General features: G+C 33.3%; 1 protein-coding gene and 2 long non-coding RNA genes across 3 annotated transcripts in view; all 3 read left to right on the top strand.

Moving 5' to 3' along the window:
* Positions 1-1714: 1714 nt before the first annotated feature.
* Positions 1715-23345, top strand: part of LOC127736153 (short/branched chain specific acyl-CoA dehydrogenase, mitochondrial-like) — a 33123-nt gene continuing 11492 nt past the window's right edge. The window contains exons 1-5 of the mRNA XM_052246710.1: positions 1715-1755; positions 19686-19848; positions 20445-20545; positions 20898-21104; positions 23107-23277. Coding sequence (XP_052102670.1) covers positions 1732-1755; positions 19686-19848; positions 20445-20545; positions 20898-21104; positions 23107-23277 — 666 coding nt within the window. The 5' untranslated portion in view covers positions 1715-1731. The remainder of the gene's footprint in view (positions 1756-19685; positions 19849-20444; positions 20546-20897; positions 21105-23106; positions 23278-23345) is intronic.
* On the top strand, positions 4031-18656 carry LOC127736156 (uncharacterized). Its single transcript, XR_007998831.1, has 3 exons — positions 4031-4162; positions 4555-5185; positions 16656-18656. It is a non-coding gene; the product is annotated as an uncharacterized LOC127736156 (long non-coding RNA).
* Positions 12706-15048, top strand: LOC127736157 (uncharacterized). The gene is made up of 2 exons (XR_007998832.1): positions 12706-13485; positions 14063-15048. It is a non-coding gene; the product is annotated as an uncharacterized LOC127736157 (long non-coding RNA).

Consider the following 23345-nt stretch of genomic DNA (forward strand, 5'->3'; position numbering starts at 1 on the left):
GACAATTTTGCATACCCCCTCCTCAGAGGGCCATAATTATATACTATTGACGTCCAATATGTCAAGTTGATTCAGACATATATAGGGTCATTCTTAGCAAATTCAGCTAAATTTACAAAGTAAATCTATCATATTGTCCACATCTTTCTAAATATATATTTGTTTTATTACATAATTCTCATTTACTTTATTGAATTATAAATCTTTAAATTTGATTTCAATTATTTTGACATCACTGACATTGCCAGAAAGATTTTCGTTATGTTCAGCTAAATATCCAAAAGTGGAAATCTATCATTTTGTCTAAATGTTTCTAGATAAATACCTGTTTTATTAAATAATTTTTCTTCAGTTAACTTCTTTAAAAATAAGACGTCTACGAATGATGGCAATAGAAGTTTTTAAAATATTACACAAAGAGTCACCGGTTTATCTCCATGATATTATTAATTTTAAAAATGTACCGTACTCTTTTAGAAAGCAAGTCTTAGACTGTTGAAGTACCACAGGTGAGAACAACACAATTTGGACTTCATTCCTTGAGGTATGGTGGAGCTACACTCTGGAATGAGCTGCCTGACGCGATCCGTGAGCAGTCGAACCTGAACCAGTTCAAAAGTATGATCAACAACTGGAATGTCAACTCATGCAGATGTGGCTCCTGCAGATCTTAAAGCTTTTGATTTTTTTTATGTTTTCCCTGCAACTTTTAGAACCAGTTTTGCTTAATTTATGTGCTTATAATCTAGTTTAGTGCTTACTTGTTTGTGCTTGCTTTTATATATGATCATTTTTGCTTATGCAATATATATATAGCTGTATGACTTTGTATGTCTAATGTGTATATTTTATATGTCCTATTGATAGATCCGTATTTTTACTCGCTTGGCTTTATAATAATTCATAACTATATTTCTGATCTAATTTTCTATTCTATAAACTACATATATACATTTACGCTACAAATCTACAACTCCACTCTGTTTGGCTACACGTGCTGTCCTTATCTATAAAGTCATGAATATTCATCAACTATGAAGGCGTGTCAAAATCGTATCATACGCGATTATGACCTGCCAGTACACACTGTATTATGATTTCATTAACCAGTATTAAAAAGATAAATATAACACTATATGTCTTAATATTGTATGTGTTGTTATTGTTATTAATGTAGGCAAAAAGCTCTACAGAGCTTGTTTGTAATGTTCATGTTACCCGACTTAAAATAAAATTTTCTATTCTATTCTATTCTATTCTATTCTATACTATTCAGTTTCATTTGATCCAATTGATATCCTTTATAAAAAAAAGTTTTGCAAGTTGTTGCAACTCAGTTGCACCCTCTGCTCGGTCAATGATTAATTTATAATTCTTTTCTGAGATTATATCTTTACTATAGTTGTTTTTGAAACATTGATAAAAAAAAGTTGCTAATGATAATTATTGCTGAAACACTCAAAAGTAGAGTGGCCTTAGCATCCTTTGTTGTTTCTTGTACTTTTCGGTAAAAAGATAAATTTTAATTTCGCAAAATATATAAAATACGAACTTCAAGTTTACCATATCATATACTATATATTGGTAAAATATATATGAATATTGCTATCAAGATTATTACTTACCCAATTTTCTACATATTTATCAAAAATTAATTGTATCCTTCGTTAAAACTTAATATCTAAGTGAAATCGTTTTGTTTAAATTCTTTTCATTTCGAATTTTTGAATCATGGCGTCCTTAAAGTCCGTCTCGGTAAGAAAGTTATGTAAAATTGAGAATTATGTTGGTTTCTATATTTTCATGAGATCTATTTTAGGCTATATCGTGTTTCTATCCCTTACGGGATTGAAGAAAACATTTCCAACATATATAAAACTGCGGTCCTTTTTTTATATAAAAAACTAATAAGAAAAACAAATTATATAAAATTAAAAAGAAAAAACATGATGATGTTAAACACCTTAAAAAATTCAAACAAATCAAAACACAATTGCAGAAAGAGATTAGAAATGCCTATTGGAAATATATCGAAAACATGATTTTTGACATTGAAATACAAGAACCTGAAAATCAGAGATTCAACAAACAACCTAAAAAACTCTTTTCATACATAAAAGGCCAAAACAATGAAAACACTGGTATTGCACCTCTTAGGAGTGAAGGTTTACTACATACAGATCCCTTGAAAAAAGCAAATATATTAAACAAACAATTTAAATCAACTTTTACATCTGAGTCTAATAGTACAGTAATCCCTGACAAAGGTCCATCAACACACCCAATAATGGACAACATAGAGATCAACAGAGAAGGCATCTATAAATTAATTAAAAATATAAATCCTAAAAAAGCAACAGGACCAGATAACATAACTGGAATAGTGCTAAAAGAAAACATTAACACATGCACAGACATACTCTAATTTTTACAAAATCAATACAAACAGGAAAAGTACCTCATGATTGGAATCATGCAAACCTAACACCTGTTTTCAAAAAAGGAGACAAACATCATCCTGGTAACTATAGACCAATCTCATTAACATGTATTTCCTGCAAATTATTAGAGCACATACTTGCAAGCAACATCATGAACACCTTGAATCAAAAAACATACTTTATGACTTGCAACACGGCTTCAGGGCAAATAGATCTTGCGAATCCCAGATAATTTCACTAATTCACCAACTGTCATCAAATAACGATAAAAACATACAAACCGATCTAATCATCATGGATTTCGCAAAAGCCTTTGATAAAGTTCCACACAACTGTTTACTGTATAAACTTAATTTTTTTGGTGTATCAGAACAAGCTACAAACTGGATTAAATCTTTTCTTTCTAATCGTACACAAACAGTCATACTAGAAAACCATTCCTCTGACAACATACCAGTTACATCAGGTGTTCCCCAGGGCACTGTATTAGGTCCAATACTATTTTTAATATACATCAGTGACTTATAATTACCTGACTATTTACATCACAGTCAAATCAGGCTCTTTGCTGATGATAGCATCATTTACAGACAGATGAAATCAACATCAGATTGTCTTAAACTTCAAGAAGACCTAGAAGGGGCAATCAAATGGGAACAAAGACTGGCTAATACAGTTCCACCCTGACAAATGCAACATACTTCGAGTGACCTCAAAGAAAACACCTATTCATTTTTACTATAATATGCACGGTCACATTCTTGAGTCAGTTGAAAATGCAAAATATCTAGGCATAACTATATCATCAAATTTGAAATGGAACAAACACATTCAGAACATGACATCAAAAGCAAATAAGACCCTTGCATTCATCAGAAGAAATCTAAAAATAAACTCAGTAACCATCAAAGACCGAGCATACCAAGCCCTTATTAGACAGAAACTAGAATACTGCTGCACTGTCTGGGACCCTTACACAACAGAGAACATTAACTCCATAGAAAAAGTCCAAAGACGTGCAGCAAGATACGTATGTTCTAAGTACCAATATACTGAAAGTGTAACAAACATGCTTAACACACTTCACTGGCCAACATTACAAGAAAGAAGACTCAAAAGCCAATTAAATATGTTCCATAGAAAGAAAAACAACAAAATTGCCATACCACATACTGACATACTAATTAAAAGCAAATCAAACACCAGGTCTAGCCATGAACAAGCATACCGAAAAATTCGATGCAGCAAAGACAGTTTCAAATTTTCATTTTTCTGCCAAACTATAAAAGACTGGAACAAACTACTAGAACCAATAGCCTGCAGCACCACTACTGAGTGCTTCAAGGAGAAACTCACTAGAGAAATTCTCCTTGACACTTACAAATACCTGCATGTTTAATATGTACATGTATCTTGTTTTTATCTTATACCAAAAATTAAAAATAAAAATTGAAAAATATTACTTACATATACACTTGTATATATCAAAAAATTGAAAATTATTATGAAATTAAATATATTTTTAATCATTAACAATACTGTTAAACTAGGCATGCGCCAGAAAGTAATCATCAACCAGTTGATGTTTTTATACGACCGCCAAAAAAATTTGTGGTCGTATATTGGTATGACATTGGCGTTGTCGTCGTCCGAAGACACATTGGTTTTCGCACTCTAACTTTAGTTTAAGTGAATGGATCTCTATGAAATTTTACCATAAGGTTCAATACCACAAAAGGAATGCTGGGATTGATTTTGGGGGTAATTGCCTCCAAATTTTAGGAATAAGGGGCCAAAAGGGGGCAAAAAACAAGCGTTTTTCTAGTTTCATGACAATAACTTGTGTGTAAGTGTATGGATCTCTCTGACATTGTACCACAAGGTTCCATATCACAAAGGGAATTCTGGGATTGATTTTGGGGGGAATTGCCTCCAAATTTTAGGAATTAGGGGCCAAAAAGGGCCAAAAAACAAGCATTTTTATAAGACCGCAAAAAAATATTTGTGGTCGTATATTGGTATGACGTTGGCGTTGTTGTCGTCCGAAGACACATTGTTTTTGCACTCTAACTTTAGTTTAAGTGAATGGATCTCTATGAAATTTTACCATAAGGTTCAATACCACAAAAGGAAGGTGGGGATTGATTTTGGGGGTTATGGTACCAACAGTTAAGGAATTAGGGGCCAAAAATAAGCATTTTTGTAACTTCCAGACATAACTTGTGTGTTAGTGTATGGATCTCTCTGACATTGTACCACAAGGTTTCATATTACAAAGGGAATGCTGGGATTGATTTTGGGGGTAATTGTCTCCAAATTTTAGGAATAAGGGGCCAAAAAGGGGCAAAAAACAAGCATTTTTCTAGTTTCATGACAATAACTTGTGTGTAAGTCACAGTAAGTGTATGGATTTCTCTGACATTGTATTACAAGGTTCCATATCACAAAGGGAATGGTGGGATTGATTTTTGGGGCAATTGCCTGCAAATTTTAGGAATTAGGGGCCAAAAGGGGGCAAAAAACAAGCATTTTTCTAGTTTCATGACAATAACTTGTGTGTAAGTGTATGGATCTTTATGAAATTGTACTACAAGGTTCCATATGACAAAGGGAAAGCTGGAATTGAGTTTGGGGGTAATTGCCCAAAAAGTTTAGGAATAAGGGGCCAAAAATAAGCATTTTTCTAGTTTCCAGACAATAACTTGTGTGTAAGTGTATGGATCTCTCTGACATTGTATTACAAGGTTCCATATCATAAAGGGAATAGTGGGATTGATTTTGGGGGTAATTCCCTCCAAATTTTAGGAATTAGGGGCCAAAAAGGGGAAAAAAACAATCATTTTTCTAGTTTCATGACAATAACTTGTGTGTAAGTGTATGGATCTCTCTGACATTGTATTACAAGGTTCCATATCACAAAGGGAATGGTGGGATTGATTTTGGGGGTAATTGCCTCCAAATTTTAGGAATAAGGGGCCAAAAGGGGGCAAAAAACAAGCATTTTTCTAGTTTCATGACAATAACTTGTGTGTAAGTGTATGGATCTTTATGAAATTGTACTACAAGGTTCCATATGACAAAGGGAAAGCTGGAATTGAGTTTGGGGGTAATTGCCCAAAAAGTTAAGGAATAAGGGGCCAAAAATAAGCATTTTTCTAGTTTCCAGACAATAACTTGTGTTCAGGTGTATGGATCTCTCTGAAATTGTACTGCAAGGTACCATACCACAAAGGGAAGGCTGGGATTGATTTTGGGGGTAATTTCCTCAAAATTTTAGGAATAAGGGGCCATAAAAGGGCAAAAAAACAAGCATTTTTCTAGTTTCAGGACAATAACTTTTGTGTAAGTGTATGGATCTTTATGAAATTGTACTACAAGGTTCCATATCACAAAGGTAAAGCTGGGTTTGAGTTTGGGGGTAATTGGCCCAAACATTTAGGAATTTGGGGCCAAAAAGGGGCCAAAAAACAAGCATTTTTCTAGTTTCCAGACAATAACTTGTGTTCAAGTATATAGATCTCTCTGAAATTGTACTGCAAGGTATCATACCACAAAGGGAAGGCTGGGATTGAGTTTGGGGGGTGATGAATCATAAGGGGGTTCAAAAAATTTGATGGGGGGGGGATTTTTTTTTTCTTTAAAATTTTCCATTTTAAATTGTTATTTCTGATTTATATATAAAAGCAAATAATAATGATATGGATTGAATAGGTAAATTAAAAAATTTTAAGTTCTAAGACCACTTTCATTCTGTGTCAGAAACCTATGCTGTGTCAAATATTAAATTACAATCCAAATTCAGTGCTGTATCAAGCTTGAATGTTGTGTCCATACTTGCCCCAACTGTTCAGGGTTCGACCTCTGTGGTCGTATCAAGCTGCGCCCCAGCAGAGCATTTTATTCTTGTTTCATGACAATAACTTGTGTGTAAGTGTATGGATCTTTATGAAATTGTACTACAAGGTTCCATATCACAAAGGGAAAGCTGGAATTGAGTTTGAGGGTAATTGCCTAAAACGTTTAGGAATAAGGGGCCAAAAATAAGCAATTTTCTAGTTTCCAGACAATAACTTGTGTTCAAGTGTATGGATCTCTCTGAAATTGTACTGCAAGGTACCATACCACAAAGGGAAGGCTGGGATTGATTTTGGGGGTAATTCCCTCTAAATTTAAGGAATTAGGGGCCATAAAGGGGCAAAAAAACAAGCATTTTTCTAGTTTCAGGACAATAACTTGTGTGTAAATGTATGGATCTTTATGAAATTGTACTACAAGGATCCATATCACAAAGGGAAAGCTGGGTTTGAGTTTGGGGGTAATTGCCCTAAACGTTTAGGAATTTGGGGCCAAAAAACAAGCATTTTTCTAGTTTCCAGACAATAACCTGTGTTCAAGTGTATGGATCTCTCTGAAATTGTACTGCAAGGTACCATACCACAAAGGGAAGGCTGGGATTGAGTTTGGGGGGTGATGAATCATAAGGGGGTTCAAAAAATTTGGGGGGGGATTTTTTTTTTCTTTAAAATTTTCCATTTTAAATTGGTTATTTCTGATTTATATATAAAAGCAAATAATAATGATATGGTTTGAATAGGTAAATTAAAGATTTTTTAAGTTCTAAGACCACTTTCATTCTGTGTCAGAAACCTATGCTGTGTCAAATATTTAATTACAATCCAAATTCAGTGCTGTATCAAGCTTGAATGTTGTGTCCATACTTGCCCAAACTGTTCAGGGTTCGACCTCTGCGGTCGTATCAAGCTGCGCCCCAGCGGAGCATTTTATTCTAGTTTTATGACAATAACTTGTGTGTAAGTGTATGGATCTTTATGAAATTGTACTACAAGGTTCCATATCACAAAGGGAAAGCTGGAATTGAGTTTGAGGGTAATTGCCTAAAACGTTTAGGAATAAGGGGCCAAAAAGGGGCCAAAAATAAGCATCTTTCTAGTTTCCAGACAATAACTTGTGTTCAAGTGTATGGATCTCTCTGAAATTGTACTGCAAGGTACCATACCACAAAGGGAAGGCTGGGATTGATTTTGGGGGTAATTCCCTCTAAATTTAAGGAATTAGGGGCCATAAAGGGGCAAAAAAACAAGCATTTTTCTAGTTTCAGGACAATAACTTGTGTGTAAATGTATGGATCTTTATGAAATTGTACTACAAGGATCCATATCACAAAGGGAAAGCTGGGTTTGAGTTTGGGGGTAATTGCCCTAAACGTTGAGGAATGTGAGGCCAAAAAGGGGCCAAAAAACAAGCATTTTTCTAGTTTCCAGACAATAACTTGTGTTCAAGTGTATGGATCTCTCTGAAATTGTACTGCAAGGTACCATACCACAAAGGGAAGGCTGGGATTGAGTTTGGGGGGTGATGAATCATAAGGGGGTTCAAAAAATTTGGGGGGGATTTTTTTTCCTTTTATTTCTTTAAAATTTTCCATTTTAAATTGGTTATTTCTGATTTATATATAAAAGCAAATAATAATGATATGGTTTGAATAGGTAAATTAAAAATTTTTAAGTTCTTAAACCACATTCATTCTGTGTCAGAAACCTATGCTGTGTCAAATATTTAATTACAATCCAAATTCAGTGCTGTATCAAGCTTGAATGTTGTGTCCATACTTGCCCCAACTGTTCATGGTTCGACCTCTGCTGTCGTATCAAGCTGCGCCCCAGCGGAGCATTTTATTCTGTATATAAAGAAGAAGAAGAGAAGAAAAGACTTTGTTTTACAGCTTCTTAAAAAGAATCATCAGCTGTGTATTGTTCTGATCCTCATTCTCTCCCGTAATATACAATACACATCATAATATATATATATATGACATTGTCTTTTTAATCTAGATACGGGATAGAATGAGGATCAGTATATATATACGACGATTTTATAAAAACTGTCTTTTAATCATGTTAATACTGGGACTATTAATATTATACTACTGTATAGTTAGTAATATGAGGCAGGTGTTACCTGTGAAAGGGGATGAAGTCTGTATACATTATTTTTTAAATTCAATCATATTTTAACTCAGAATCTGTTAAAAAACATGAAAAAGAAACAGAAATAAGGAAATGTTTCCGATGTTAATCCTGTTGTTAGGGATTTTAGTTGTGACGTCATTTTCAATGTAAACAAAGAAACGCTATCATCAGGTAACGTTTTTTTCATATCAAAGAATTATCAAAAACATCAAATTTATGGGAAACAATATCATGCTCCTTCCTATATTTTACTCAAAGTAAAGTCCGTGACAAATGAGACCGGAAGAAAGAAAGGGATTTCTGCCCAGATGCGGGAAATAAAAAGAGTTAGAAAAAAAAGTTAACGATTTTGAGTTCCACAGTAGATTGATTTTTAAAAAAAAAATTTTTTATTGATTTTTCAACTGTAAATGGGGACCTCGTCCCCATATAATAGTCCCAATTAGATATAAAAAAGTGTCCTTTTTTTGCATGTGGGATAGAATGAGGATCAGTATATATTCAACTATTTCTATTAAAAGTGCCGTTTTATATAAGAAAGTTTCTTTGTAATTGAACATACGAGATAGAATGACGATCAGTATTTTTACCACGATTTCTATAAGAACTGTGTTTTATATTAGATTTTTTTTTACATACTGGATAGAATGAGGATCAGTAAATATACCATGATTTCTATAAAATTGTCTTTTTATATATATTAGAAAGTGGGTTTTTTTTTGTACATACAGGATAGAATTAGGATCAGTATATTTACGATGATTTCTACAAAATGTGTCTTTTTATATAAGAAACTTTTTATTGAGCATATGGGATAGAATGATGATCAGTATATATACGATGATTTCTACAAAATGTGTCTTTTTGTCGAGCTGCGACTTTTGTGGCAAAAGCCAGACATAGCGATCCTACATTCCGTAGTTGGCAGCGTCCACAAATATTCACTCTGAGGTTAAGTTTTTGAAATTTTAATAACTTTCTTAAACTATCCTGGATTTCTTCCAAACTTGGACAGAAGCTTGTTTATGATCATAAGATAGTATCCAGATGTAAATTTTGTAAAAAAAAATCCTGTTTATCCGTATTTTACTTATAAATGGACTTAGTTTTTCTGCCAGTTAACATTACATTCACTCTGTGGTTAAAGTTTTTAAAGTTTTAATAACTTTCATAAAATATCCTGGATTTCTACCAAACTTGGACAGAAGCTTGTTTATGATCATAAGATAGTATCCAGAAGTAAATTTTGAAAAAAAAAAAAATCCTGTTTATCCGTATTTTACTTATAAATGGACTTAGTTTTTCTGCCAGTTAAAGATTTAAAAATTTTAATAACTTTCTTAAACTATTCTGGATTTGTACCAAACTTGGACAGAAGCTTGTTTATGATCAAAAGCTAGTATCTAGAAGGAAATTTTGTAAAAATTTATTTCCTGTTTTTCCGTATATTACTTATAAATGGACTTAGTTTTTCTTCCAGTTAACATTACATACAGTTTGCAGTTAAAGTTTTAAAACATTTATTAGATTCATAAACCATCCTGGATTTTTACCAAACTTGGACAGAAGCTTCTTATATATAATAACAATCAAAAGATAGTATCTAGAGGAAAATTTTTATTAATAATACTGTAAATTCAGAAATTATTGCATGCATTTATTATTGCGATTTTGTCATTGTAGACTAAAATGCGATTTTAATTTTTGCGATATTGAGAAAAATCCTGTTTAATTCATATAAAAGATTTCAAAATGCGAGTTTAAATTATTGCGATTAAAACCCTGTCGCATTTTTCGCAATAATAAAAACATCGCAATAATTTCTGAATTTACAGTAATAAGCATAACTTTTTTTATACATTTCAAACGTTTTATTTCATTAACTGTAAATCTATTATGTGCATTCCCCTATCACACTGAAAACATAGACAACAGCAAAAGTAGGCAAGACACTGGGTTCCGCGGAACCTTTACAAATTTTTATGTAAGAAAGTGTCTTTTTATTGAGCATACGGGATAGAATGAGGATCAGTATATATACGAAGATTTCAATAAAAAGTGTCTTTTTATATAAGAAAGTTTGTTTTTTTACATTCGGGATAGAATGAGGATCAGTATATATACGACAATTTCTACAAAATGTATCTTTTTATATAAGAAAGTTTTTTTTGTAACATACGGGATAGAATGAGGATCAGTATACATGGTATATGTACGAAGATTTCGATAAAAAGTGTCTTTTACATACGGGATAGAATGAGGATCAGTATATCTACAAAATGTGTCTTTTTATATAAGAAAGTTTTTTTTTGTAACATACAAGATAGTATGAGGATCAGTATATATACAACGATTTCTATAAAAATTGTCTTTTTATATAAGAAATTGTTTTCTCTTATTACAGGAAAGAATAAGAAGCATTGATGAATCTATATGAAAGTTTCAGAAAGGGTTTTCTTTGGGGAGATGTTATTAAAAAAAGGGGCGAGGAATTTTTTCTGGGGAAAATAATATACTAAATGAAGACAAGAGTGCACACGCTGAAATGTCTTGCCTTCTTTACTAATCATTGATATTATGATGATAGTTCTTAATATAAAGCTTTACTACAACTATCACATAAACTTAACATGATCCAAGAAAATGAGGTCAAGGTCATATAAACCAAACAAGAAATACATGTACACCTTACAATCATTCAATACACTAAATATAGTTGAACTATTGCTTATAGTTTCTAAGATACAGACTTAACCAAGAAAACTAAACATTGACTAATGAACCATGAAAATGAGGTCAAGGTCAGATGAACCATGCCAGGCAGACATGTACAGCTTGCAATCCTTCCATACAACAAATATATTTGACCTATTGCTTATAGTAATAGAAAATCAGACCAAAACACAAAAACTTAACACTGAGCTATGAACTGTGAAAATGAGGTCAAGGTTAAATAAAACCGGCAAGACTGACATGTACATCATAAAATATTTCCATACACCAAATATAGTTGACCTATTTCATATAGTATTAGAAAAAAAGACCAAATCTCAAAAATTTAACATTGACCACTGAACCATGAAAATGAGGTCAAGGTCAGAAGAAACCTGCCAGCTAGACATGTACACCTTACAATCATTCCATACACCAAATATAGTAGACCTATTGCATACAGTATAAGAAAAACAGACCAAAACACAAAAACTTAACTATAACCACTGAACCATGAAAATGAGGTCAAGGTCAGATAACACCTGCCAGTTGGACATGTTCACCTTACAGTCCTTCCATACACCGAATATGCTAGACCTATTGCTTCTAGTACCTGAGATGTGGACTTGACCACAAAAACTTAACCTTGTTCACTGATCCATGAAATGAGGTCGAGGTCAAGTGAAAACTGTCTGACGGGCATGAGGACCTTGCAAGGTACTCACATACCAAATATAGTTATCCTATTACTCATTATACGAGAGAAATAAACATTACAAAAAATCTTAACTTTTTTTTCAAGTAGTCACTGAACCATGAAAATGAGGTCATGGACAATGGACATGTGACAGACAGAAACTTTCGTAACATAAGGCATCTATATACAAAGTATGAAGCATCCAGGTCTTCCACCTTCTAAAATACAAAGCTTTTAAGAAGTTAGCTAACGCCGCCGCCGCCGGATCACTATCCCTATGTCGAGCTTTCTGCGACAAAAGTCACAGGCTCGACAAAAACTAAAGTATAATAATCAATCTGTGATGCCAAATACGGGATAGTTTAAACTCCTTATATGATCTCCTTATATGATATATGATATAAAAAAAATATGCCATTTCATACTATCCCGTCAATTTCTTTATATGACCAGATGTTTCTCGTGAAAGAGAACAAAGTCAGTATAAATGGCTTTTTAAATTACCCTTATTTATTTTAGGGTATTTTCTTTTTAAGTATGCCACTAAATATTTTTACACAGTGTAATGAAATATTACCATAAAATAATGATTTAGAAAAAAATATATAGACGGAAATTTATGTCGTTACTTATTGGTCCATTGAACGTGCATCCGTGTTGTTAGATTCAGAGGTCATCAGAGCCCCTGTAATGGCTGTATTGGCTGTATATTAAAAGGACAGCCTAATCAAAAAAACATCTCTGACCTACAAATACCTAAATTATATTTAAAATAGAATGAGATTGTGAAACCTAAATAAAACAAGTACAAAATAAATTTAATATAAGGCAGGTGTAACCTGAAAGGTTATCGGTGTATTTTTTTTTAAAGGCAGTGCTTTAATGCCTTTCTAGTTGCCGGGTTAATCCTTCCTTCCGCGATATCCAACTTATCTACGTGGGGGGTCATTAGACTCCAAGTAGATCCGGAAATGTTGAATTCTCTCCTCTTCTTATTGCGATATAAAATGTTTTTTGTTTCATTTCATTTACATTGGGAAATAGAGAAACGATCATTGTGTTTTGTTAGATTTAAAAACTTTTGATATATTAGTATTTTGCATTATAAGCAGTCAACCGATTGACAAACTAGAATTATTTGAATTCCGTGTGGAAAGAGCTCGGGTTAATTTCGAGTGTTATCTGCAATCTAGATGTTTATAAATCATTTCAGTCGTTGATAGAATAATTAAAGGTCGACTGAACATGAATTATATTATACAATTTAAAGCGCATTTCTGTTTATGCACGTGAACCCGTCCAACGTTATTTTCGCAGTTATATAAAGTAGCAAATTATCGTTCCTGAATAGGTGGCGCCGTGGTAGCGGATCCTGTTCCTCTACTTCCGGTTTCTGCACTGTGCAACTATTTCAGTTATATTTTTAATTAACGATGCCAAGTACTTGTTGTTGTGTACCTGGATGTCATTTAAGAGGAGGACATGCATTTCCAAATGACTTAAAAAGAAGGAAAAGTTGGATCAACGCCATGGCCCATACGCAGATTGGACGAGAACACGATGATATCGTGAAGTCCATCTCAATCAGCTGTTGTTTGCAAGGCACGTTTTACTGAAAAAGACTACGTGCAGGAAACTATTCATGGTAAAACTCTATTTTCTTTGTGAAATATATAGTTATATATGTAATCGCCATGCGAATAAACCAAAGTCTGTTTACAACCGCAATTATCGTTATAGAATAAAACTTAAAAGGGGGTGGGTAATTCAAGACGTCATAATTTTTTGGATTACGATTCAATGTGATCTGTTTGAGATTTTTTGGTGATTGCTACAATTATAATGATTTCTTACAAGAGGTATATCATACTGAGAATTATTTTAGCAGTAATTATGCTAATGTAGTAATGACAGGAATGCATAAGCTATGCCTCATAGACTTTCTTGAAAAATATCAATGACAATGTTAACAGGAACAAAACAGTGACATGCTCTCATCTATATTATAGTTATTTATGTACAAACAATGCACGTTTGTTGCATAAGTCTCTCATTGTTTGTCCTTTGGATTTACATAACATACATTGAATCAGGCAAACATAGTTTTATCCAGATTGTAATGAATAAATCTAGTTAATATTTCGCCAGGTAGTACAAAGTATACATTGCTAATGGAACTTCATTTAATTATAAAAAAACTAATGTTTTATAACCTTTTTCAGGGCGCAAACCCACCATACAGAGACTTAAGTCTACTGCAATTCCCAGCCTATTTTCCTGGACCAAGCAAGAGACTGAATCGTCCGCAAAAAGAAAAATCAGGGCAGTTTCCTGTGAAAACAAAAGAACTAAACTTGATGAATATTGTAGTAGAAATCTAGAGGAAAGTTTTGATTGTAAAGTTGGTTTTCCTGAAGATGTCATTCATACTGCAGAAAGGATTTATGACTGTCCACCACCAACTGCCGAGCTAATGTTGAGCTTCACAGATGGAATTACGCAAACACCATCAATGTCTATGTTTTCAGCAGAGAATTTTGAAATGAAGACACGTGACACAGCCATGCATTTTTATACCGGTTTAGAGTTTTATACTAAATTTTTTTTGTTTTGACCACACTTGGTCCAGCAGCACATTGTTTGAGATACATATATTTTCAAATTGATAGGGTGTCAGTTGAAAATCAGTTTTTTTATGACTTTGATGAAATTGAGGCATCATACAACCAACTTTGAACTGTCTAGATTCTAGATTGAATCTAGTGTTAAGAATATTGTGTATACATGGATTGTTTTTATGTCTAAACAGTGGTGTGAGGCTAACACTTGGCCATCTAGTGGTTTAGTCAGGTATTTTTCACCATCCAACTTCAAATTAAAGTTTCCTACGACTTGGATTATTATTGACAGCACAGAATATCCCGTGATAAAACCTAAAGCTCCTAGAGCTCAGGCAACCTTTTCATCAAATAAAAACAGAAACACTGAAAATTCTTGAATGTTCGACACCTGGTGGTTTAGTCAACTATGTCTCTATGTCACATAGAGCGAATTATTGGACTTGGCAAAACATACAAAATTCTAATAAATCCTATGAATGGAACTGAAACAAAACTTTCATCTGAAATAACATTTAGTTGTTTTATGTTGTGTAATTTTAGAACTTGTATTGTGCCAAAGGATGCATAAATAAAAGTGACGCAATGAATTTTGTTCTGATATATACATGTATATATTTACAATTACATGCACATGTAAATTGTAATGCATATAAAAATAAGGAGATGTGGTATGATATTCAGTGAGTTTATCAAACTAAAGTGCATAAGAAATGGGTTTAAGCAGTTACAGGTGTTACTGTCACCGTACAATCTCCAACAATGAGAAAAACTCGTACCCTGTAAAAAATTTCAGAGATCTTACAAATAAGTTTTGTTGTCTCACCTTGACTTTGGTGAATTTTCTATATCTGTTGATGTAAATATAAAAAAGAAGATGTGGTATGATTGCCAATGAGACAACTCTCCACACATGCACAAGAGACCAAATGACACAGAAATTAACAGCTATAGGTCACAGTACGGCCTTCAACAATGAGCAAAGCCCATACCGCACAGTCAGCTATAAAAGGCCCAGAAATGACAATGTAAAACAATTTAAACAAGAAAACTAACGGCCTATTTTATGTAAAAAAATGAACAAATATAACAAATATGCAACACATAAACAAACGACAACCACTGAATTACACTTTTATAGGCTCCTGACTTGGGACAGGCACATACATGTACATACAGAATGTGGCGGGCTTAAACATGTTAGCGGGATCCCAACCCTCCCCCTAACCTGGGACAGTGGTGTAACAGTACAATATAAGAAAGAACTACAAAAATCAGTTGAAAGAGGCTAAACTCATCAGATGGATAAATACAAATACAAGTGGACGTGGTCGGGTAGTTGTACATCCAAACAACAAAAAGACACTAAGTACAAATCTGAGAGTACTAGCAGTTACTGACAGCTAGTTCAAAGCCACTAACAACTGATAAAAAAATCTTGCATCTAAGACTAAATTATCAATCCGTAAGCTCCCTTTAGAATTTTATAAATTATAGATTTTACATTTCTGAGTTATGGGGTTTTATTCATTAAAAAAGGGGGGATTTTCCAGTTTTTGGACAACAACTCAAAAATGCTTTAAGCAGTTCACATGAAACTTTGGTGAATTATTTATAGCTATTGATGTAATCTCCCTATTGATTTTCATAAATTTCAAATATGACATTGAGAAGAAATTGAACTTTATTTGTTTATAGTCTGGCAACAGATTTATTAAGTATTGCACAACGGCACAGTGTATTGCACAACAGCAAGAAATCTTTAATTGAATATAAATTCAATTCATATAACCGATTTCAAGTTCATTGACTACATTTATTCAGAAACTATAATATGTCAAATATTTAATTACAATCCAAATTCAGACCTGTATCAAGCTTGAATATTGTGTCCATTTTTGCCCCAGCTGTTCAGGGTAGTACCTCTGCAGGTGTATTTTTGTGGTCGTATATTGGTATGACGTTGTCGTCGTCGTCCGAAGACCCATTAGTTTTCGCACTCTAACTTTAGTTTAAGTGAATGGATCTCAATGAAATTTTAAAATAAGTTTCAATACCACAAAAGGAAAGTGGGGATTGATTTTGAGGGTTATGGTACCAACAGTTAAGGAATTAGGGGCCAAAAATAAGCATTTTTGTAACTTCCAGACATAACTTGTGTGTAAGTGTATGGATCTCTCTGACATTGTACCACAAGGTTCCATATCACAAAGGGAATGCTGGGATTGATTTTTGGGGGTAATTGCCTCCAAATTTTAGGAATTAGGGGGCAAAAAACAAGCATTTTTCTAGTTTCATGACAATAACTTGTGTGCAAGTCTATGGATCTCTCTGACATTGTATCACAAGGTTCCATATCACAAAGGGAATGCTGGGATTGAATTTGGGGGTAATTGCCTCCAAATTTTAGGAATTAGGGGCCAAAAAGGGGCAAAAAACAAGCATTTTTCTAGTTTCATGGCAATAACTTGTGTGTAAGTGTATGGATCTTTATGAAATTGTACTACAAGGTTCCATATCACAAAGGGAAAGCTGGAATTGAGTTTGGGGGTAATTGCCCAAAAAGTTTAGGAATAAGGGGCCAAAAATAAGCATTTTTCTAGTTTCCAGACAATAACTTGTGTTCAAGTGTATGGATCTCTCTGAAATTGTACTGCAAGGTACCATACCACAGAGGGAATGCTGGGATTGATTTTGGGGGTAATTGCCTCCAAATTTTAGGAATTAGGGGCCAAAAAGGGGCAAAAAACAAGCATTTTTCTAGTTTCATGACAATAACTTGTGTGTAAGTCTATGGATCTCTCTGACATTGTATCACATGGTTCCATATCACAAAGGGAATGCTAGGATTGATTTTGGGGGTAATTGCCTCCAAATTTTAGGAATTAGGGACCAAAAAGGGGCAAAAAACAAGCATTTTTCTAGTTTCATGGCAATAACTTGTGTGTAAGTGTATGGATCTTCAGAAATTGTACTACAAGGTTCCATATCACAAAGGGAAAGCTGGGTTTGAGTTTGGGGGTAATTGCCCTAAACGTTTAGGAATTTGGGACCAAAAAGGGCCAAAAAACAAGCATTTTTCTAGTTTCCAGACAATAACATGTGTTCAAGTGTATGGATCTCTCTGAAATTGTACTGCAAGGTACCATACCACAAAGGGAAGGCTGGGATTGAGTTTTGGGGTGATGAATCATAAGGGGGTTCAAAAAATTTTGGGGGGGGGATTCTTTTTCCTTTTTTTTCTTTAAAATTTTCCATTTTAAATTGGTTATTTCTGATTTATAATGATATGGTTTGAATAGGTAAATTAAATTTTTTTAAGTATCTTAGACCACTTTCATTCTGTGTCAGAAACCTATGCTGTGTCAAATATTTAATTACAATCCAAATTCAGTGCTGAATCAAGCTTGAATGTTGTGTTCATACTTGCCCCAACTGTTCAGGGTTCGACCTCTGCGGTCGTATCAAGCTGCGCCCCAGCGGAGCATTTTATTTCATTCATAAATTACTTTATGCTTGGAAATATAATTTTGCTTGGAGTTGAAAGAGTTGACATGTTGCAATGTACATTTACTCTACATAGTTCTATGGTACCAAATCAAAAGTTTATATAAAGAAAGAAGTCAAAGGTTTCCCATCATAGTTTAGTTACATACATTTTTTTTTGTACCTGAGGTCGTTGAATATAGATCATTATATAAATAAGGAGATGTGTTATGATTGCCAATGAAAAAACTAAGGATTTTCTTATCCAAGGAATAGATTACCTTAGCCGTATTTGGCACAACTTTTTGGAATTTTGGGTCCTCAATGCTCTTCAACTTTGTACTTGTTTGGCTTTGTTACTATTTTGATCTGAACGTCACTGATGAGTCTTATGTAGACGAAACACACGTCTGGCGTATTAAATTATAATCCTGGTACCTTTGATGACTAATTTGACTATAAACATAGATAAAAAAGGTACAAACTGGACATAATGCACTAGTTCATAAACAAGTGAGAACAATCGCCTTCATATAGTGCTCAGAATATGACATTCATAAAACTTATTCAATATCATTAGAGAACTCTAAATCTTAAATACTGAAAGCCACCTCTGATAAGTACACTGTACTATGCAAGATAATGATATAACTGGACTTAAAATACACACAACCTGTAATTAACTGCCTTTACAGCGCTTTCGTGCTTTGATTTATTTAACATTCTTTCAGTAATCAGTTGTAGATAAACAAATTGCTGTCAATGATAAACTCAGTAGATGCAAATTTACAGAATATGTTTTGCAATATCAGTAGAAAAAACATCCCTGTCAGACCTCTGGGAATCATACACATGTTTTTGACAACGTTATTTTGCACAAATAAAGAGTCTAAGGCAGATATAAGTACGCTGATGTTGCACACTTCGAATGATGCACTGCCAATTTAACAGTTTACGTCAGAACTTCGAATTTGAATCAAAGAAAGTTTAATATCGTTTTTTTTAATGTCAATCATTGGGATGGCCAACTCTGCAACTGATTACCATAATTGCCTTTTGTTTATTTAGTCTTAAGGGATTAAAATCGGGATAATATATAAAATGTCCGGCTGGCTAAAAATAATTTTGGAAGCCCTGCCACATACTATAATTTTACTGAGTGCACAAGTCACACAGTTCAGTGGGAAAGAAAAGGCTGAAATTCCAAATCATTCCCACAAAGTTGGTCATCTTGGTCATATACATGTACATGTATCATCCAATTAGTTATATATATGACTTCATCAAAAATGTACTAAAGTAAAAGCTGTAATTTGACCTATAATGGTTTACTTTTACAAATTGTGACTTTGTTTTGTGACATGTAGATCATCTGCTGAAGGCCATTATGAGCTTTGCTGTAGCAATCATATGGGGAATGTTTTCAATCATTGACCACTTGGGGTCTTTTGTTCATTATTGATAAAAAATCATTAAATTTTACCGGCACTATCATGGGTTGGTTAACTGTTATGGAATACTTGTTTCATAGATGACAATGTATAATTTGTATGTTCCAGTTGTTGTAAACATGTATTTTTTCATTCATGTTGATTTTCAAAAATATGTTAAATTGCTTGGCATGATATTGTGTTACGTTCCTGAAGAATTGAAAAAAAAAAAATTGAGCTTACATCTTCAAAAAGACTCTACATATATATATATAGTTGTCATGTTCTGAGAGTATTATTCATGTTTTCAGTCAGTTCTTAGACGAGCTGTCCATCAGTGTCAGAGAGGATGGAGCCAAAGATTGTACAGCATGTCAACAACTGGTCACAAAGTTCCATCTTCATATGGAGGTGAACAAAGAAATTTGCCAGTTGACTTCTTGTCTGATGAAGAAAAGATGATGAAGGAAACAGGTTTGTATTTCATTGTATGGCTTTGAATAAGAAGACTTGTAACATAAAACAAATGAAAGTCAATAACTAAGAAATGCAAAATTAAAATGCCACAGTAAATGTTCTTGAGGCAAAAGACACCAACATTTGTCACTTCTACTAGGTCTGTACCACTATCCAAGGATAAATCAGGCCTCTACATACACAGTTTCGGGAGGTAATCAAAAATGAGTTTAACATATATGCATAATCATGATAATGCTATGTGTTAGTTAATGCCTAACAAAAACAAAATGGTCACCAGCTACCATAACTAATTTCAATCAAGGAAGACCAAGACGTACTTCTTGGGCCCTGGTGCCTTATTTACAAAAATATGTGTGTTGTTGTTCTCATTGACATAAATACCCCACATCTCCTTTAATCATATTTTTGAAAATGAAACTAGGGTTTGTCAATTTAGAAAGGTACTTAAAACATGTTAAAGTAGAGCTTGACTCTTTGTTTTGTCTGAATTTGCCGCCTAAAACATATTGACAAAGAATTGTGCTTGGCCTGAAAAATATTCAATCCCAGAGATGAATGTTGCTCACTTATGTTCTTTTTCTTATATTTAGTGGCTAAAATGGCAGCAGAAAAGATCCAACCTTTGGTCAGACAGATGGATGCAGACAGTCAGTTGGCCCCATCAGTGCTACAAGCTTTATTTGATAATGGGGTAGCTATAAAACATTTACATGCTTCAGGATTTTCACTTCAGTTTTAAATATGTTTTTGCTTTTATACAGTGTGGTCTAAAAAGCTTTATTTGGGGGTGTTATGTGCATTTAAAATTTTTTTTAAAATGGTAAAGTAAACAGTAAACTACTTTTATATGACTACTATTTAAAAAAATAAATGACAAAATAGTTAGAGAGAACATGAAATTTAGAGAATCAAGTCATTTATGGTACATTTATGTATGAAATAACATTGTCATATAAATACGTGATCTTAGATGGACTGTATGCTGGTAATTTACAATAGAACATGTTATACCTTATACAAATTGTTTTATTTTTATTTCATAGCTGATGGGTATAGAAGTTGACACAGAGTATGGAGGCACTGGTTCAACATTTTTTATAGCCAATCTGATTATAGAGGAGTTAGCTAAAGTGGATGCCTCAGTCAGCGTATTAGTAGATGTACATAATACATTGATAAACAACTTAATACAAAAATTAGGAACTCAGGAACAGAAAAACAAATATCTTCCTCGACTTGCAACTGACACTGTAGGTACTTGTATGCTAAGTTTATAACCCCTTTTTGTCTAAAAGAGTACTTCGTTACATTATAAAAACATAGAATATTAGAATTTTAGACCACAATAGAAGAACACATTTTCTTAGGAATTAATTTTAGGTCAGTTTATCAAAGTTCAAGTTCACATTGCTTATAAATAAACTGAAATCCTTGGGGGAAAAAATTCCCTGACAATATCTTTTCAGCCATAAATCAATATCTACACTAATTTAGGGGATAAAACACCTTTGTGTTTGTTTTAGGTCGTCGAGTATAATGTCAAGATTACAGCAGCAATAAGTAGAATGAAATTAAGAGCTTTTTTTGTTTTCAGATAATATCTTTGGAACCATATGTCCAATCAAAACAACATTTTGTTTGAAAACCTTCCTAGGTCCCTTACCTGGCACGTCAAATTCAAGAAGATTGCAAATTAGCTCATGCTCATACTATTTTCATTTCTACTGTCCTGTTTTGACCATTAGAAATTTTTATCCCATGTGCTTTTTATACGACTGCAAAAATTAAAAATTTTTTGGTCGTATATTGGTATCACGTTGTTGTCGTCAGCATCGTCAGCGTCGTCTGAAGACAGATGGTTTCTGTATAATAACTTTACTATAAGTAAATAGAAATCAATAAAATTTTAACACAAGGTTTATAACCACTAAAGGAAGGTTGGGATTGATTTTGGGGGTTATGGTCCCAACTGTTTAGGAATTATGGGCCAAAAAGGGGCCCAAATAAGCATTTTTGTAGTTTGCAGACAATAACTTGTGTTAAAGTGTATGAATCTCTATGAAATTATACCACAAGTTTCCATACTACAAAGGGAATGTTAGGATTGACTTTGGGGGGGTTATGGCTCAAACCAATTAGCAATTAGGGGCAAAAAAAGGGGAAAAACAAGGGTTTTTCTGGTTAAAGGACAATTGAGACAATTTAAAAGCAGTGTAAGGGAGGTAATCCAAATCAATTAAAAGAACAGTTTGATTACCTCCCTTACAATGCTTGTAAATTATGTATTAAGAAATGATGATTGTCTTGAGGTGATTAGCTGTCAATTTATTTTTAGCAGTTACTATTAATTAATATTAATTTTAGCCATGACTATGTATGTCATTTTATATTTTAAAACTTTTATGATGTATTTAAATGGGTAATTATGGTTGCAAACTCCATTAGAAATTTGAATTGAGATACTGACCATATCTTGAGGGAAAGATTGTTTTTGGGGGAATAAGGGAAAGGGGGGAGGTGAAAAAAATTGGAGGGGGGGACAATTTTTCTCATTTCAGATTTCAGAAATTAAAAGAAAATTTCTTCAAATATTTTTTTTTGGGGGTTGATATTCAACAGCATAGTGTATTGCACAAAAGCAAAACCCGGAGTAAAATTTTTTTTTTTTTTGGGGGGGGGGGGGGTCAATTCGCAACACAGCATAGTGTATTGCACAAAAGCAAAAAATTGAATATAAATTCAAATCATATAACCAATTTGAAGTTCTTTGACTACAGTTATTCTGTGTCAGAAACCTATTGTGTGTCAAAACTTTAGTTACAATCCAAATTCAGACCTGTATCAAGCGTGAATATTGTGTCCATTTTGGCCCCAACTTTTCAGGGTTGGACATCTGCGGTCGTATCCAGCTGCGCTCAGCGAAGCAATTTATTTATATAATATTTCAATAATTGTGTACAGAAACTTTTATTTAAGGAAGCCTTTACTATTAAAAATTATGATAAAGTACTGTTCTAGTTGATCATTTTGTCCTCTGTTCATGGAATACAAAAAGGTTAAGCTGTATTTGATCCCAAATGAGTTACACATTATTGGATAAAGTTTTTATTTTGTGGTTTCCTCGAAATTGTTGGAAAAGTTATGCTCATGAGTTGATACAACTATTTGCAAAGTAATTTACAATGTACATGGAATACTGGGGATAGCCAGTTCTTTACCTCAATATTTTTATAGCATAATTTTGTATTACAGGTTGGTAGTTTTTGTTTGTCAGAGACAGAATCAGGGTCTGATGCTTTTGCAATGAAAACCTCAGCAGTGAAAAATGGAGATTACTATACAATAAATGGAACAAAGATTTGGATAACTAATGCTGAACATGCTGGCTTGTTTATGGTGATGGCTAATGCTGACCCTACAAAGGTAAGTTTATAGAAAAACCTTAAGCAAATCCGGTGATAAGGTATATGTACAGGTTGCTTCTGATTCAT

This window comes from Mytilus californianus, unplaced genomic scaffold, assembly GCF_021869535.1.
Source record: "Mytilus californianus isolate M0D057914Y unplaced genomic scaffold, xbMytCali1.0.p SCAF_3, whole genome shotgun sequence".
In the NCBI taxonomy this organism is placed as follows: domain Eukaryota; kingdom Metazoa; phylum Mollusca; class Bivalvia; order Mytilida; family Mytilidae; genus Mytilus; species Mytilus californianus.